Below are 18,508 nucleotides of genomic sequence, written 5' to 3' on the forward strand. Positions count from 1 at the left end.
TTATTGCAGTGCTACCACGTAACAGTATTTGAGTCAAAATGTGGCAGTGTTTATCCTTTTCCAAGGTTTTTAGTTGCACAGTTTGTCAAAGTTGTGCTTACAGTTTCTTGTTGGTTGCAAGGTGTCCTTTCAGAAGCCAATTGTGTGGTGTATTTACGTTGATTGTTGGAGGTAGTTTGGTTAGAACCTACTTCGAGTGTCTGGTGTGGGCCTGGGGGACAGTGACAACTGCCCGCTTCATGGGCAGAGATGAAGTAATTGCTTCCTGGGAACTACCATCCTCCTGGCCACACTCTCCAGCCCATTTCATTTGTGTTGGTTTCCTTGGCATCTGCATGGTTCTGGCTTCATGTGAGTCTCATTTATTTTAGCATATGACTTCAGGCTGTGGGGAAGAATGGCCATTTTAGCACAGAGATGCACACAAAGGAACAACTGGTTAAATGTGTGTGAAGACATTCTTGGGGGGGGGGTTTATTTCTTTTATTCTGTAACAGGCAGTCTGGGAAGCATTCTGGACATGTGGCCTGCGCTGTCACAGTTCCTCCCTGCAGGATCGCAGATGTTTGGAGATTGTAGTGATAACCGTTATCACTGAGAATGTCCTTCTCGCAGGCTCTAATAAGTCAGGATTTATTCAGTGTTAATTTGTTAAAGACAACTGTATTTCTAGCCAAATCCACGTGAGACGTTTCTCCTGGCAGTGTTGCTGGGGGTATTCCCGTGGCTTAGTCTTAGGGAAACACACGCCTTTGAATACTGCTGAAGCTGTGAGTACCCAAAGCGCACCGGAGTACTTTTGCCATACGGGGTGTTAGTCACTGATACACGTCTCAGTCAGACCTGATGGATTCTTGACCCCTTCCTTTTTTAATTTTTTAATTTTTATTTATTTATTTATTTTTTAAGAGCACAACCCCTCAGGTGGCCACCATGAATCTCTGGTGTTTTCAGTTGGCTGCAGCCTATTTGTCATCTGTGGTTCAAACATACTCGAAGCCTGATGATGCTTCCCTCTGTTGTTGTTCTGCTGTGTGACCTCCGCGCCCGCAGGGTTCAAGACTGTCAGAGCTGGGAGCCACCTTCACAACTACCAGGATTTCCGGAACCTCCTTTATCTACTCCTGGGGATGGAAGAGATGTCATCAGAGGTGAAGACCTATTAGGTTTACATGCCATTGATAACGAATGAGGTTTTCTTTTATATAAGGGGAGCTTCTTATAACGTGCTTTAGTAGGGTAAAGAAGCTTTTGAGGTTTGCTTTCTCTGGAAAGATAATTTGTGATCCTGCAGTTGTTTTCAACAAAAATATAATTTGCATACCAGTGCATGTTGTATTACTGAGCACTGGCTGACAAATGGTTCTTAACTCGTCATTCACTCCGCCACTGTTTCTTGAATGGCATATGTGTGCCAGCTGTAGTAGGAACTTGCTAGCCTCTAGGACTAACCCTTATGAAATAGGGGTCCTGGGGGAAGCAAATGCATATAACTATTAACGTTTGAGGGGATATCAGAGGGGGTGCCTATAGGTGCAAAACTTCGTTCATTCATTGCCCCATCTAGGAGGTTTTGTGTCTTAGCAGCGTGTTCCATAGCAACACATCCCTCTATCAAAATATTCATCATATTATTTTGAAATTCTCTGCTTAGGTATGTGTTTTTCCGACTAAGTTTAGAACTGGTTAAGGACAGGCTATGGGGTATGTATTATATATATCTACACACACACATATATTTATATATATACTCATTACCATTTTAAATATATAATATATATTGATATATGTACACACATATATATTTCTCCCTCTCTATATATACATACACACCATACACATATATATATACACACACACACTTCTACTGCCAAGCACAGAAAGTCAAAACTCGGCAAGGGTTCTTTTAGTGTTCATGAAAAAATAGGTGTGTTAGTTGAGAGCGTCCTTAAGTTGCCAGGGGAAAGACAGGATGGATTCACAAAGGGAGATAGTGTGTTTTTTATTTTTTTCTTTGTTTAACTCTTGAATTCGAAATAATCCAGACTTATGGAAAAGTTGCAAAAATAGTACAGAGAATTCCCATATACTCTTCCCTCAGATTCCCCAAACATTTCACCCCATTTGTACTTTCTCTCTCTGTGGATATAATTTTTTTTTTTCTGAAATGTTTGAGAGTGGAAGGTAGAATGCAGAGCAGGGTGAAAGGCGGAAGGAGAGAGGTGGGTTGGGAGGCTTTTTTTTTTTTTTTTAACCTTCTAAGATGGAGTTTCGCTCTTGTCATCCAAGCTGGAGTGCAATGGCACAATCTCGGCTCACTCTAACCTCTGCCTTCTGAGTTCAAGTGATTCTCCTGCTTCAGCCTCCCGAATAGCTGGGATTACAGACGCCCACCACCATGCTCGGCTAATTTTTTATATTTTTAGTAGAGGGGTTTCACCATGTTGGTCAGGCTGGTCTTGAGCTCCTGACCTCTGATGATCCACCTGCCTTGGCCTACCAAAGTGCTGGGATTATAGGCATGAGCCACTGTGCCTGGCGATTGGGAGGCTTTTGCAGTAACCCAGAGCGCTATGATGAGGGCTGGACCTGGTTGGAAATGATGAGGAAGGTGGGAAGTGGTTAGGTCTGGCATATATTTTGAAAGGAGAGTTTAAATGGGTTGGATGACAAGAGAGAGAAAAAGAAGTTTTAAGGATGATGTCAAGGATTTTGGCCTGAGTAACTGGAAGACTAGAGATGCTGTTATTGGGATCGGGAAGACTATGGGAGGAGTGGGTTATAGCAGGGGGAATCAAAAGTGTGTTTTTGGCATGCTAAATTTGAGGTCCAAAAAGGGATGTCAAGAAGTGTTGGCTGGGCACCGTGGCTCAAGCCTGTAATTCCAGCACTTTGGGAGGCTGAGGCGGGCAGATCACCTGAGGTCAAGAGTTTGAGACTAGCCTGATAATTATTAAAATCGATGATTGATGTTTGCTAATTAATCATATTATTGCTTCTAATACTGCAGGGGGTGAACACCTACCTGTGATGTTGTTCCTAATATCTAGGGACAGAGAGCATGATTTTAGTTTTAATACCACAGTAGGTGTACACTCACCCTGTGACACTGATCCTAGTATTGAGAGGGGTAGAATATGACATGACTCCCAACATAACAATGAATGGACAGCCACCCGGTGATATTGCTCCTAATATTCACAGAAGAAGCATATGATATTACTCCCAATATCCCAGGGAGGGTACAGCTCTTCTGTGATATGGTTCCTAGTATCTGGAGGGGGAGAGGATGATAATAATTCCAGTATCGCAGGCTGTGTTCACCCACCCTGTGATACTGTTATTAATATCCTGGAAGGGAGAGGATGATATGACTCCCCATAGAGCAGGAGGCGTACACCCAGCCTGGGATATTGTTCCTAATATTCATGGAGAGGAGAGGCTGATATTACTCCCAATATGGCAGGGGGTGTACATCCACCCTGTGATATTCTTCTTAATATTCCAAGGCTGAGAGGTTGATATTACTCCTAGTATTGCAGACACCGTACACCGCCGTGTGATACTCTTCCTGATGAAGGGGAGAAGATGGTATTAATCCCCATATCGCAGGAGGTGAACACGTACTCTGTGATATCTTTCCTAGTATGCAGGGAGAGAGAGGATAATATTATTCCCAATATTGCAGAAGATGTACACGCCCCCACGTGATATTGTCCTTAATATTCCAAGGCACAGAAGACGATGTTACTCCCAATATCGCAGAAAGTGTACACCTCACAGTGATGTTGTTCCCATGATCCAGGAGGGAAGAGGATGATATGACTTTCAACCCTTGCACCCTGCAATGCTCTCACCCTGCAGCACTGACACCAGCTCAACCTGACATGGGACCAGAGGTGCTGGCTGGGGGTGTTCATTGCTTCTCTTTTCTCCCTTGGTAGACTCAGTAGAGGAAACTGAGACCGAGCAGCCGCAGGAACAAGGTAGGTTTTGCCCGTGGTTCAGGCTTCCTCTGGTTATGAGCTGGGCCTTGGAGTAACGCCGGGGGAGGGGACAGAGGTGAGTACAGTGGGCATTGGATGCGGCTGTCACACCTCTGTGGTGTGGGCCGGGGACTTGAGGGACATCGCTTGAGGTGGGCCTGAACCTCCCGTCCACTCTGGCACTGGAGGCTGTGGGGTCCCACACTTCTTCCAATGAACATGCTGACCCCCGCCTGGTCCCCGACCGAGGTGGGGCATCCTTTCCACTGCTGGGGCCCACATGTAGCTGTGGGTTCCTTTTTCATGACCTGGAGAAGCTGCAGTTCACCCTGTGCTCTGCCTCAGAGATGGGAGGCCACACAGCCCTCAGCGGGGAGCAGAATTCAGAGCCTTAGGTTGCAGGGGCCTCAACTGAGGTCCCTGAAGGGTCTGCTCCTTCCTGAGGGGCTGATTCAGGGAGGCCCTCCCGTCTCCCCTCTGCGGCTCTGTCGCTTCCCCTCACACAGGGTCCGCATGTGGACAGCCTGGTGATGTGGATGCACCAAGGGCCCTTGGAAGTTCCCTGGGAATGGGATCCATCCCAGTACATTTGGGATGCAGGCACAAGGTCCCAGAGGAGGCCCGGGAAGCCAGTGCGGAAGGGAAGGCTGTTGTAGGTTTGCCTTGGGGAGGGGGTGGTTCCACCCTCTGCCACAGTCTCTGGAGCAAAGGCACGTGGCTCTCCAGCTGCCCCGGAGGCCAGGGTAGTGGCTGGGAGGGGCGTTGTGCCTCTGCCGGGTGGGGGAGATTTCTTAGCTAATCTAGTGTAGTCAAGTCACATTTGCCTCTAAATCATATTTATTTATTTTTTTAATTCCAAGGCTTTACAGATGAATAAGGAGACAGTTTGTATTGAAAATAGTTTTACATGTGAGCTTGAAACAGAGAGTCTGTTTAAATCTAGTTTTTCCCTTCCCAGTAATGCCTCCTTTCATCCCAGGTTTTCCAATAGGAAATGCACTTGTTTGCTCACCTCTGGGAGGGGGCTTTGGCTAGGAATCCACCAAAACCAACAGACACCAGTGGGCTGCTTGAGCAGTCTGGCCTTTGTTAACCCTTTAGGAACCGTGGGCTTCAGGTTTTCAGACCATCCAAGGTGAAGGTGGCCACAGGGGCCTGGAAGCTTTCCCATCCTTCCTGCAGGGATGGTCCGTTTCCCTGCACGGAGCTGGGTACATGGGTACAACACCCCTGTCCTGTGCCGTCGGTGGCTTTACCAATTTTGCATAGCAGCTTTTGAGCTGATCAATAGCTCTGATTGGCTGTTGAGGATTTCATGGATTCCTGTACCCCACCGGGGGGCCCAATATGCTGACAAAAGTTACATTTGTAGTTGTAGTGCTGCATATACATGGGTCCAGTTAGAAGGCTTTGATTCTATCTAAAGGGAAAGGCGTCTCTGAGGGATCACTGAGCTGACATAGTCTCCTAAAACCATGCTATCAGGTGGGCGACAAAGCAGGACAGGAGGGTGATTTTGTAGGAGAGTCAATTTTGTAGGAGAGTGATTTTGTAGGTGATTTTGTAGCAGGGCCACGGGCCTGCGTGTTCTCTGTGTCCCCGGAGTTCATACGTGCTCCAGACCCTGGGTTTGCATTGCGCATAATTCTCAAGGGCTCATGGCAAGCTGCGCCAGGGACACAGAGGACGGGGATGCGGGGATCCTGCCCCAAGTGGACCAAGGACTCACTGTTGGACTCTAATCTGTCTAGGTGTTTTTGTGATTTGCAGAAATACCTCCACCTTGCCTGGGCCTGGAGCCACAGGAGACCCTGCCGAAGGTGAAGAATGTTCTGGAACAATGCAAGACCTGCCCAGGCTGCCCCCAGGAGCCAGCGTCCTGGGGTCTCTGTGTAGCATCCAGCAACGTGAGCTTGCAGGACCCCGAGGAGCCCTCCTTCTGCTTGGAAGCTGAGGACAACTGGGAGGATCCAGAGGCCATGAGCTCACTGCTGCTGTTCCTGAACACCTCTGGATTCAAGGCCAGCTTCTATGGCCTGTACAACCTGGCGCTGCCATGGCTGAGCAGCATGTTCAGCAGCTTTAGCGACGAGGAGGAGCTGACTGGGCGCCTGGCACAGGCCCAAGGGGCGGCCAAGAAAGGTGGCCTCCTCATGGCCCTGGCCAGGCTCTGCTTCCTTCTGGGGTGGCTGTGCAGCAGGAGGCTCAAGCTGTCCCAGGCCCTGGTGTACTTGGAGGAAACACTGGGGGCCCTGGAGGGCAGCTTCGGGGACCTGTTCCTGGTGGTGGCTGTGTACGCCAACCTGGCCGGCATTTACTGGAAGCAGAACCGGGAGAAGTGTACACAGGTGGTTCCCAGAGCCATGGCCCTGCTCCTGGGGACCCCTGGCCACATCTGTAGCACCGAGGCGGACGGGGAGGTACTGCAGCTGGTGCTGCAGTGAGCGGTGGGTGGCCAGAGCCAGCAGGCCTAGGCCCGGGCCTGCTTCCTGCTGGCCAGGCACCACGTGCACCTCAAGCAGCCTGAGGAGGCCCTGCCCTTCCTAGAGCAGCTGTTGTTTTTGCACAGGGACTCGGTTGCCCCAGACGCTGCGTGGCTCTCAGACTGCTGCCTACTCCTGGCTGACATCTACAGCCGCGAGTGCCTGCCCCACCTGGTGCTGAACTGTGTCAAGGTGGCCTCATTGAGGACACAGGACTCGCTGGCTGGTTCGCTGAGGAACGTGAACCTGGTGCTCCAGAACGCCCTTACAGCCACTATGGCTACCATGGCCCAGCCATCACCTTCATGACGCAGGCGGTGGAAGCCAGTGCTGTTGCCGGAGTACGTGCCATCGTGGACTTCCTGGTGGCCCTGGCCTGGCTGCATGTGCTTCATAGGCAGAGCCTGGTGGCCCTGAACATCCTGCAGTCTGTCCAGGATGCAGTGGTGGTCAGCGAGGACCAGGAGGGTGTGATTGCCAACATTGGTGGCCGTGGCTCTGAAGAGGACGGGCCAGACGAGGCAGGCAGCCGAGGGCTACTACCACGCCCTACGGGTGGTTTGGCACCTGGGCCAGCGGAGGAACCAGGCAGTGGTGCTGGCCAACTTTGGGACCTTGTGCCTGCACGTGGGTGCCAGCAGGCTGTCCCAGCACTACCTCCTGGAGGCTGTACTTCTGTTCTCGAGGCTTCCCTGTGGGGAGTGTGGCCGGGACTTCACCCACATACTCCTGGGCTACCTCTTCACCCGCCAGGGCCCGGCCCAGCAGTGCAAGGGCTACTACGAGTGGGCCCTTCTGGTCGCCGTGGAGATGGACCACGTGGAGAGTGAGTGCCCCAGTTCCTCCTGTGCGCCTTCTGGGGCCACTTGGGTCAGGGCACACCTGGGGTTTGTGATTCGGAAACAAGTGGTGGTTTTACCACCATCGAAAGCGCTGAGTCATGGCCAGCAGCAGATGTTGGCAAACGCCCTGGAGACAGGCCGTTCCCATGCAGGGCCAGCCCCTCTGTACCCTACTGAGGCAGGCAGCTCTCCCTGGTTTGCCCAGGGACCATCCTGCCTTGAGCACGGAAAGTCCTGCGTGCTGGGAATCCCTAGACATAACCCTGGGATCAAGGCATGTTGTGCTGAGCTAGGACTTGGGGCCCCTCCATGAGCCAGGCCCTGAATGCCAGTTCTTGTGCCTGTGTTTGCTTGGTATCTCGGCAGCCCTGTGCACCGGTCATCCCACTTCACAGAGGACACAGGGGTGGGTGATTGGCCAAAGCCACAGAGCAGTTCACGCAAAAGCAGCTCGTGCTGAGTGTGCCAGGCCCCACCCACCAAAGGGGCTTGTGGGGTCCTCGGGAGGGAGGTGCTGAGGGTGGGAATGTGAGCTTCAGGCCAGAGAAGCCACAAAAGGGTGAGTGGCGTGATGGCGGGGCAGAACTTGGCCCCGGGTTAGGGAAGCCTCTTTAGTCTGGGACCAGAGGGTTGAGAGGATTTAGTCAAGTAATAGGTGTGGATGAGGGGCTGGTGGTGTAGCCTGTGTGAAGGCCCAGGGGTGAGCGAGTGGGGGTGAGTCAGCGAGGATTGGTGGGGTGTGAGTGGGGATGAGTGTGGTGTGAGTGGGGGTGAGTGAACGGAAGTGGGAGCGGAGATGAGTGGGGTGTGAGTGGGGGTGAGTGAGCGGGAGTGTGAGCGGGGATGAGTGGGGTGTGAGTGGGGGTGAGTGAGTGGGAGTGTGAGCGGGGATGAGTGGGGTGTGAGCGGGGGTGAGTGAGCGGGAGTGTGAGCGGGGATGAGTGGGGTGTGAGTGGGGGTGAGTGAGTGGGAGTGTGAGCGGGGATGAGTGGGGTGTGAGTGGGGGTGAGTGAGCGGGAGTGTGAGCGGGGATGAGTGGGGTGTGAGCGGGGGTGAGTGAGTGGGAGTGTGAGCGGGGATGAGTGGGGTGTGAGTGGGGGTGAGTGAACAGGGCTTATGCAGGGAGGTGCAGAGTTGGGAGGGGTTAGGTTGGGTGCTGGATGGTGAGAAGCTCTTCTGGAGAGCTAAGCAGGGCCTGGGGCCTCAGGCTGTGGCTTGGCCTTTTCCCTAAGAGCACTGGGGAGCCACGGAGTGCTATCGAACAGTCACTGCAGACCGAGCAGTGAACGGACAGTAGCTGGGCAGGGCTGTCCGAAATCTAGGCCGCAGAGAATAGATGAGGAAGTTGAGTGCAGGGAAATGGCTGAGACAAGGGATACTGTTGAGTCCCCTCTGCCTTGCAGTGCTTTGTCATGGCATAGTGACACCACTCAGAGGTGCCTCCTGTGGCCTGGACCAGAGCTCCAGGGGCTGTGCCCAAATATGAATCTGCTCATTTCCCAGCACAGGCCTGGCACCCACTCTTGGCCCTAGGAGTGATGAGATTTTGGAAAGGACCGTGTGAAGGGGCCCCGGTCCCACACATCTGCCCAAGGAAGGTTGGGGGGTTCAGACCCAGGCTTCTTCCCCAGGGACATTCTGTGACTGGAAGGAGACCCTCCAGGAACCCAGCTCCCCAACCCCCACTGCAGCCTCCAGTGGCTCCTGGCACAATAGCCTGTGGTACCTCCTCCTACGAGGCCCTCCCCTGGGTGCTGGGGGATTCAGACTTGGAAATGCAGGCCAGGGAACGGGAATCATGCTTCCCTGTCTCCCCACCCTGGGCTGAACGATCGAGGAGACCGAGGGCGGGGCTGACACCCCACATGCTTCCTTGGGGTCATTTTTGAGTCACTTTCGGTAGTTTGTGTCCTTCTAGGAGTTTGGCTGTTGTGTCTAGATGGTCTGGCTTCTTGGTGTACAATTGTTCGTAGTGTTTTCATGGAATCCTTTTATTTCTGTCAGGTCGGCAATCATGTTTCCTCTTTCATTTCTGATTTTAGAAACTTGGGTTTATAATTGTTTGTTTATTTTTATTAGAGATGGGGTCTCATCATGTTCTCCCAGGGGGGTCTTGAATGCTGGCCTCAGCGATCCTTCCCCCTCGGCCTCACAAAGTGCTGGGATGACAGGCGTGAGCCATGGTGCTCAGTCTCTGATTTTAGTCGTTTGTGCCCCATCTTTGTTTTCTTGGTCAGTCTGGTGAAAGATTTGTCACTTTTGTTATTATTTTCAAAAAACCCACTTTTGGTTCTGTTGATTATCTCTTTTGTTTTTCCATTCTCTATATTTTTACTTCCCATTTCCACTCTCACATTTATTATGTTCTTCCTTTTATTCACTTTGGGTTTAGTTCATTTTCTAGTTTCTCAAGGTGGAAAGTTAGGCTTTTGATTTAAGATTTTTTTTCTTTCTTTGAATGTAGACATTTACAGTTATAAATTTCCCTTTCAGCACTGCCTTAGCTACATCTTGGTGTTTTTGATACACTGTGCTATTTTTTTTTTTTAAGTTTTGCTCTATTGCCCAGGCTGGGGTACAGTGGTGCAATCTTGGCTCACTGCAACTTCTACCCAGGTTCAAGTCATTCTCATGCCTCAGCCTCCTGAGTAGCTGGAATTACAGATGTGCACCACCACACCCGGCTAATTTTTGTATTTTTTTTTATAGAGACAGGGTTTCACCATGTTTCCCAGGCTGATCTCAAACTCCTGGACTCAAGCGATCCTCCCGCCTCGGCCTCCCACAGTGCTGGGATGAGAGGCATGAGCCACCGTGCTGGCCCGGGCTGTGCATTTGTTTGTATTCTTTTCAAATTAATTTTCAGTTTCCCTGATGGTCTCTTTGACTCACTGGTTGTTTAGGAGTGTGTAGTTTTCACATATTTTTGAATTTCCCACGTTTCCTTGACTGTCGATTTCCAGTTTCGTGCCAGTACAGCTGAAGAACACCTCTGCTTTGGTCTCAGTCCTTCTCCCTTCACTGAGGCTCATTTTGTGGCCTGGCACATGGTCTGTCATGGGGAATGTCCCATGGGCGCTCAAGAGGACTGTGTATTCAGCTGTTGTTGGGGGGCGTGTGTGACAGATGTCCATTCGGCGTACCTGGTTTCCTTTGTTAATCTTCAGAATGTTTCTGACACTAGAAAATCAGAAGCTTTCCACCGTTCCCAGCGCCCTGGCTTTGGGAGAGGCCAGCGAGCCTGTGGGTTTGGAGCCTTGTTGCATGAGAGAAGCATGTGTGGAAATGCCAGGGGCCGGCTTTGAACCCCATTCCCCCAACATGATGCCGTGTGTGGCAGACGTGATGCTTGGCTTTGCTGTCTCAGGGTTCCATCTGCGACAGGGGTTACTTGTGTCCCTGGTCTCATCATCTCAGGCTGAAGGTGGCCCTGGTCCTGGCCAGAGGGGCTTTGTGAAGCAGAAATAGATGGCCTGGTGCAGAGGCCGAGCCTGGCCAGAACCTCGGCCCTGGGAGTTGTAAAGAAGGCCGGCCTGTACGATGAGCATGTGCACCAAGCTGTGCCCATGTCACGGTGTGCTCGGCGCCTGCCCTTGCACAGGTGCATGGCCTGTCTGAGCCCAGGCTCCCCGCCTATGGGGCCCAGGTTCACAGAGGTGTGAAAGAGACAAGCACAGAGCAGGGGCCTCTGAACCCAGCCAGCCTCGCTTCGATGCTGGGAGGCTGACGTCTTCCATTTTGTCTTCTGCCCAGGCCAGCTGCGGGCCGTCCAGCGGCTGTGCTGCTTCTACAGCGTCGTCATGCCCAGCGAGACCCAGTGTGTCATCTACCACGAGTTCCAGCTCTCCCTTGCCCGCAAGGTGGCCGACCAGGTGCTGGAGAGGGCAGCTCCTGGACACCACCAGTCAGCTCTACCTGTCCCTGGGCACCTAGTGGTGAGGACAGGCTTTGCAGTGGTGGGGGTGTGGAGGGGTGCAAGGGGGTAGGGGTGGCAGGGAGGGGGGCACAGGGAAGCTGGCCCAGGGCCTCCTCAGCCCCTTTCCTTTGGATCATTTGGTTCCTTGGCATCAGATGCTTTGAGCTGGTGGGTCTGGGGTCGTCCCAGGGCTGCTGCTGGCTTGTGAGTCCCAGCTTGAGTCTCCCTTGTTGGGTCAAAGGTCATCTCAACCCCAGCAGAGGCAGTACGTGCACCTGCACTCTGGGCTGTTCTTCCTACTATGGTGGCCTTTGTCATCTGACCTCTGCCTGCCCCGAGTCTTCACTCCTGGCCTTCATCTGTCCCCTTAAATGTGACCACAGCAGCCACCTGTGGCTTCTCTCCCACAGAAGACAGAGCCAATTGTGTCACCTGCTTCCCCGGGGCAGGGTTTCAAGGTCTCACGTCCCATATGTGGCCCACTCGGCTTCCCCCGAGCATGCTGACCTGGTGGGGTAACCATGGCCCTGGCCACCCCACCCACTGGGCCTGGTGACATTGCTGCAGTCACAGCCCCTCAAGTGTTGGACTTACTGAGAGAGGAGGGAAGGGGCCAGATTCCATGGGGACCTGGGAGACTGGCTCCAGTCTTGGCCTCAGGTTCACAGAAGGAAAATGGGCCAGTGTGCTAGAGCCATGCTTCTCAAAGTGTAGTCCCTGGACCAGCAGAGCAGCATCCATGTCACCTAGGAGCCTGTGGCAAGTGGGAGTTCTAGGGCCTGCCCCAGGCCTGTGGAGCCAGAAGCTCTGGGGGCAGGGCCAGTAAGCTATAAGGACAGGCCTCTGGGTGACTGTGATGCCTGCACACCTTGAGAACCATCGGCCTAGATAGCCTCTGAACACTAACGGCTCCTGGTGCGTTTGGAGAAGACACAGGCCATGTCTGGGAGGCAGGGGAGATGGACTAGCACACTCTTCCTGCCACAGGGCAGCATGATGCTCGATTCCCTCAGAAGGATGTGCTTCATCTTTTCCATGCCGTGTGTGTTCACCCTGGCCCTCCCAGCAGCCTGGGAAGGGCAGAACACTGCACACACAAGAGGGCCGTTCCCAGTCCCCACATTCCAGATTCATCTGTCACCAGACCCACGAGAGGAGGCAGACTGGTTCCAGGAGGATGAGAGCCCTTGTTCTGACACCTGTGTCTGATTCCAGTGATTCCAGGGCCTACAAATCCTCTCTGGACTACACCAAACGAAGTCTGGGAATTTTCATTGACCTCCAGAAGAAAGAGAAGGAGGCACATGCCTGGCTGCAAGCAGGGAAGATCTATTACATCCTGCGACAGAGCGAGCTGGTGGACCTGTACATCCAGGTGAGTGGCAAGGGATGCAGGACGACCCCTGTGCTGTTCACTCTCTGTCCATCCACCCATCCATTCATCCTTCCATCATCTATTTACCTGTTCATCCTTCCATCCATCCATCCATCATCCATCCATCCTTTCATCCATCCGTCATTCATCCATCCTTTTATCATCCATCTATTCACCCGTCTATCCATCCATTCACCTGTCCATCCACCCATCCATTCATCCTTCCGTCATCTATCTATTTACCTGTTCATCCTTCCATCCATCCATCCACCATCCATCCATCCATTCTTCCATCATCTTCCCATACACCTGTGGGTCCTTCCATTCACCCATCCATCATCCATCCATCCATCATCCATCCTTCCGTCCATCCATCCATCATTTATCCATCCATCCCTTTGTCCATCCATCCCTCCATCATCCATCCATCTGTCCATCCATCCATCCATCCATCATCCATCCTCCTGTTCATCCTTCCATCCATCCATCATCCATCCATCCATCCATCCATCCATCCATTCTTCCATCATCTTCCCATACACCTGTGGGTCCATCCATCCATCCATCCATCCATCCATCATCCATCCTTCCATCATCCATCCATTCATCTGTTCGTCTTTCCACCCATCCATCATCCATCCATCCATCATCCATCATCCATCATCCATCCATCTTTTTATCCATCCATTCACCTGTTCATCCATCCTTCCATCCATCTTTCCATCATCGATCCAACTGTTCATCCTTCTATCCATCCATCCATCCATCATTCATTAATCTATTCACTTCTTCATCCATCCATTCACCTGTTCGTCCATCCATTCATCCATCCTTCCATCCTTCCATCCATCCATCCTTTCATCCATCTTTCCATCCATCTTTCCATTATCCATCCATTCAGCTGTTCATCCTTCTATCCATCCAACCATCTTCCATCCATCCATGATCCATCCATTCACCTGTCCATCTATTCATTCATCATTCATCTTTTTATCATCCATCCATTCACCCGTCCATCCATCCATTCATTCAGCCGTCCATCCATCCATTCATCTGTTCATGCCTCCATCCATCCTTCCATCATCCATCCATTCACCTCTTCATTCTTCCATCCATCCATCCTTTCATCATCCATCCACCCGCCTGCTCATCCTTCCATCCATCCATCCATCATCCATCCATCCATTCTTCCATCATCCATGCATTCATCTGTTCGTCCTTCCATCAATCCGTCCATCCATTTATCCATCCATCCATTTGTCCATCCATCCATCCATCATCCATCATCCAACTGTCCATCCATCCATCATTCATCCATCCTTTTATCATCCATCCATTCACCCATGTATCCATCCATTCACTTTTTCATCCATCCATCCATCCATCCATTCTTCCATCATCCATGCATTCATCTGTTCATCCTTCCATCAGTCCATCTTTCCATTTATCCATCCATCCATTTATCCATCCATGCATCCATCATCCATTCGTGTCCATTATTCCGTCCATCATTCATCCATCCTTTTATCATCCATCCATTCACCCGTGTATCCATCCATTCACTTTTTCATCTGTACATCCATCCATCCATTCATCCTTCCATCATCTATCCATCCTTCCATCATCCATCCATCCTTCCATCCATCCATCCATCCATCCATTCATTATGCATGCATCCATCATCCATACTTCATCATCCATCCACTTGCCTCCTGTTCATCCTTCCATCCATCATTCATCCATCTATCCATTCATCCATCCATCATTCATCAATCCTTTTATCATCCACCCATTCACCCGTCTATCCATCCATTCATCTGTTCATCCATCCATCCGTCCATTCATCCTTCCATCATCCGTCCATTCACTTGTTCATCCTTCCATCCATCAATCATCCATCCATCCATCCATCCATCATCTATCATCCATCATCCATCCATTTATCCATCCATCCATCATCCATCCATACGTCCATCATTCATCCATTCACCTGTTCATCCTTCCATCCATCCATCATCCATCCATTCATCCACCCATCCATTCTTCCACCCATCCATCATCCATCCACCCATCCGTTCACCCATCCATTCATCCATCCATCCATCATCCATCCTTTCACCCATCCATCAATTCACCTGTTCGTCCATTCATCCATCCATCATTCATCCATCTACCCACCAATCTACCTATTAATCCATCCCTCCATACATCTATCTGTCCATTTGTTTATCCATACCTTCGTCTATCCACCATCTATCCATCCACATGTACCTACATCATCTACCCTCCACCCATCCATACATTATCTACACACGCATACATACATACAGACATACACACATCATTCCACCCACCCACCCATCCATCCATCCATCCATCCATCCATCCATCCATCCATCCATCCATCCATCCAAGTATTCATCTATCCACACACCCGTCCATCCATCCATGTGTCTACATCTCATCCATTCATCCATCCATCCACTCATTCCTAAGCCACTGCTGAGCACCTGTTGTGTGCCTTTTCCCTCCCTCCAACTGGTTCCCTCACATCCTCCGCCGGTGGCCAGCATCTTCTCCCTGAGGGCAGAGGCGCGGCCCCTCACAGTGCATAGCACCTGCTGGTATACAGCACATGCTCAAATAATGTGACCACTCAATTAACACACAGAAGAACTTGCTCCAAGCGACATGTGGCACATCTCCTTATAAAATGAATCTATCATAGTGGCTGTTTTCAGAGGCTTTCCCAAACACAGTGTGATCTGGAACAAATTGTGAAGCTCACGAGCCTGATGAAGCTTTCATTATTGAGCACCTGCTATATACCTCCTTGAGCTGAGGAGAGGGATGAAGAGCTCATGGCCAAGAGGGGACCAGGCCCACCCACAAACACTGCTGATGTGGCGGGGATGTGGCAACGCAGAAAGGAGCCAGGGGCTGGGCTCCCAGCAATCTGGGGGCCACGGAGACTGGTTTGAGTGTAGGGGGAGTGGGCTAGGGCTAGCCCTGTTGGTAGGATTCATAGGTGTCGGGCTCCTGGGCTGCAGCTGCTCAGTCACCTCCTGGCACTCAGGAGCATCAGTTCATTGTCCTCATGCCAGTGGTGGGGGCAGCCCTAATGCACAAGGTCTGAAAAATGCTCAAGTGTACCTGTAGTGTGTGAGAGGAAGGAGCCTGGCAAAGGTGCGCGTAGCCACCTCGCTAGGTGTGGGTCTTGAGGGAACTTCTGTCTCCTTTCAGGTGGCACAGAATGTGGCCCTGTACACAGGCGACCCCAACCTGGGGCTGGAGCTGTTTGAGGCAGCTGGAGACATCTTCTTCAATGGGGCCTGGGAGCGGGAGGAAGGCCTGTCCTTCTACCGGGTGAGCTGGCCTGTGGGCTGATGTGGGTGGGCCTCAGTGGGGCACCTGGAGGGCTGAGGCACAGGTGTGGCAGGGTAGAGGCCTCCCAAATGGAGGCAGGGCCACCCATGCACATGATTAATTTCCAAGTGGTCTCACCTGGAATGATATTGACCATGCCCCTGCCTGGGACAAACGCTTGGGGCCTGGACGTGACAATGGCTCTACCCTTGTACCTGATGACCTCAAGCAACCCTGAGTGGGAAGTCCTGTCCCCATCTTCCAGATGAGGAAACTGAGGCTCAGAGAGGCACAGGGACATGCCAAAGGACACACAGCATATCAGTGGGAGACCCAGGTCTGCATGCACCCCGAAGTGGGGCGGCTTCTCCCTTCCTCTGAGCTCACGGTGTGGCTCAGCCCTGGGCACAGATCAATGTGGTGTTTTTAGAGCAGAGAGGAGTGCTGGCTCCCCCCAGTCAGACCCCCGGTGCCCAGGTGGGAGAGGCTGGTCTGAGGCTATCGGGTGTAGCTGGATGGGCCTCAGGTGACTCTTCAGCCCCCAACTTGGATGTCTGAACTGTGTGTTATCCCAGAGCACAGAGCTGTGTCGAGGTGCAGGGGTAGCTGGGGTGTGGGAAGCTCCAAGCACATGTTTGAGCTCTGAGGAGGGCGCTGGGCAAGGTGGGTGCTGCGGGAAACCTGACCCCACCTGCCTGTGTGGTAGGACCGGGCCCTGCCCCTGGCAGTGACTACGGGCAACCGCAAGGTGGAGCTGCAGCTACAGCTGTGCAACAAGCTGGTGTCACTGCTGGCCACACTGGAGGAGCCCCAGGAGGACTTGGAGGTTGCCCACATCGTCCTAGCACTCAGCATCACTCTGGGTAAGTCCCCTGAGCCCCCACCCTGCCAGGACCCACACTTTGCCAGAGCCCAGCCTCCAGGTCTGCAGGCCAGGAGCTGAAACAGCTGCTGGATTTTCCTGGTCTCCTGTCCAGGCAGGCAGCTCTGCCCAACTGGCTTCCCCGTCCGGCTGTGGGGCACAGCCCGAGGTCTCTCAGGCAGTGCAGAGCTCCCTGTCTGACTGAGCTCTGCTTCCTCTGCCTGTTCCCGCTGCTGACCACAAGGGCCGCCCAGTGTGCCCTCTGCCTTCCAGACATCCCAGGCATCTCGTTGGTCCCTGTATGTGTCAGGCTGAGTGGCACATTCCCTTTCTCTTGTGCCCTTCCCACCGTCATCAACCACACGGCTCTCTGGCTGATAAAATCCCAGTTCCCCTTCCAGCAGTCTGCCCCTTAAGGCCGTGCATCCCCTGGTGCTGTGCCAGAGTCGTTTGTCCCCCTGCAGAGACAGGGAACCCTAGGCAGGCCACATGCCCCAGCGCCTTGTGCCCCGTGGCCCAGTACACAGTAGGTGTGCAGCTGACTCCCCAAGGTAGGGGGCTCTGATCATGACACACCCAGGAGGAGTCGGATGTCACGTCTGTGGGTTGCCTGGAGCCGGGGAGCCCGGGAGCACCTGCACTGCATGGCTTTTGGGCTCCCCTGGTTAAAACCAGTGAGCAAAGGCAGGTGGCTATGTGTAGGCACAGAACTGGGCCATCCAAGTCCGACTTTGCCAAAGCCTCTCAGTAGACAGGGGCAGGCCTTATTAGTTCTGCTTTGCAGATGGAAAAGTGAGTCTGGGAACCTGGAAGGGAATGGCCAGAGCTGCCCAGGTGACCACAGGTGCCTGGAGACAAGCCACGTGTGCTGCCTGGGGGTCTGTATACCTGCTCCTGAGGGGCATGTTCCCTCCCTGCCCCAGAGAACCACATCCTCACACCTGCCCCTTTGGCCTGCACCCCAGGGGACCGGCCGAACGAGCGTGTGGCCTACCACGGGCTGGCCGCCCTGCACCACTGGCTGGGCCATGGCAAGCTGGGGGAGCACTTCTACCTCAAGGCCGTTTAGCTCTGCAACTCGCCGCTGGAGTTCGACGAGGAGACCCTCTACTACGTGAAGGTGTACCTGGTGCTCGGTGACATCATCTTCTACGACCTGAAGGTGGGTGGGGAGGGGCAGGGCTCGGGGTGTTCCTGGCCCCCTTGGAGTGGGATCTCCATCCGGACCCCAGAGGCCTGGGTTCCAGCCTTTCTTAGGAATGGCCCAGTGGCCTCCCTGGAGCTCTACACCCAGCTGGAGGAGCCGGCAAGGTTAGCAGGTAAAACCCAGCTCCCCAGATGGCCAGGCCCCACCCTCAAGAACTCAGTCTCAGCCAGGGAGGCTGACACATGAGTGGGCAATGGTGGCCTCTGGGTAAAGAAGGGGGATTGTAGTCAGGGGGCCCTCCTGGAGGAGGTGACACCAAAGCTGAGTCTTGACAGTCAAGTGTCAAGGTGCATTTAACAAAGAAAACAGGGTCGGGAGAGTGACATTTCAGAGGACGCCATCATCCTCACATTGAATCCACGTTGCAAGATCCAACCCAAATCTTGGCGCCTCCTCTAGGAAGCCTGCCCAGGGTGCCAGCCTGCACTGAGCAACTCCTTCCTGGAGTCCCGAGACACCTTGAATCTTCCC

The 18,508-nt window shown here is 52.7% G+C and overlaps 1 protein-coding gene across 2 annotated transcripts; it reads left to right on the plus strand.

Annotated features, from left to right (window-relative positions):
- The first annotated feature begins 887 nt into the window (after positions 1 to 887).
- On the plus strand, positions 888 to 18,018 carry LOC114669778 (SH3 domain and tetratricopeptide repeat-containing protein 1-like). 2 transcript variants are annotated; one of them, XM_077966604.1, is made up of 8 exons: positions 888 to 1,151; positions 3,945 to 3,986; positions 5,757 to 7,295; positions 11,065 to 11,246; positions 12,443 to 12,602; positions 15,846 to 15,968; positions 16,675 to 16,831; positions 17,796 to 18,018. In XM_077966604.1, the coding sequence occupies exons 1-3, from the start codon at positions 1,004 to 1,006 to the stop codon at positions 6,428 to 6,430; spliced, it is 864 nt and encodes a 287-aa protein (XP_077822730.1). In that variant the 5' UTR covers positions 888 to 1,003; the 3' UTR covers positions 6,431 to 7,295; positions 11,065 to 11,246; positions 12,443 to 12,602; positions 15,846 to 15,968; positions 16,675 to 16,831; positions 17,796 to 18,018. The 2 variants fall into 2 exon arrangements, with proteins under 2 accessions (XP_077822730.1, XP_077822729.1); XM_077966603.1 differs by lacking the exons at positions 888 to 1,151; positions 3,945 to 3,986 and having other exon boundaries at positions 6,556 to 7,295.
- The last annotated feature ends 490 nt before the right edge of the window (positions 18,019 to 18,508 follow it).

Source organism: Macaca mulatta, chromosome 15, assembly GCF_049350105.2.
Source record: "Macaca mulatta isolate MMU2019108-1 chromosome 15, T2T-MMU8v2.0, whole genome shotgun sequence".
Taxonomy (NCBI): domain Eukaryota; kingdom Metazoa; phylum Chordata; class Mammalia; order Primates; family Cercopithecidae; genus Macaca; species Macaca mulatta.

What these genes read in the sequence shown, in the direction of transcription:
- LOC114669778 (XM_077966603.1), top strand. Translation starts at nt 6,775, where the DNA reads ATGACGCAGGCGGTGGAAGCCAGTGCTGTTGCCGGAGTACGTGCCATC. An exon ending in CTGTCCCTGGGCACCTAGTG is followed by an intron (nt 11,247 to 12,442) that starts GTGAGGACAGGC and finishes GTCTGATTCCAG; the next exon opens with TGATTCCAGGGCCTACAAAT. An exon ending in TGGTGGACCTGTACATCCAG is followed by an intron (nt 12,603 to 15,845) that starts GTGAGTGGCAAG and finishes GTCTCCTTTCAG; the next exon opens with GTGGCACAGAATGTGGCCCT.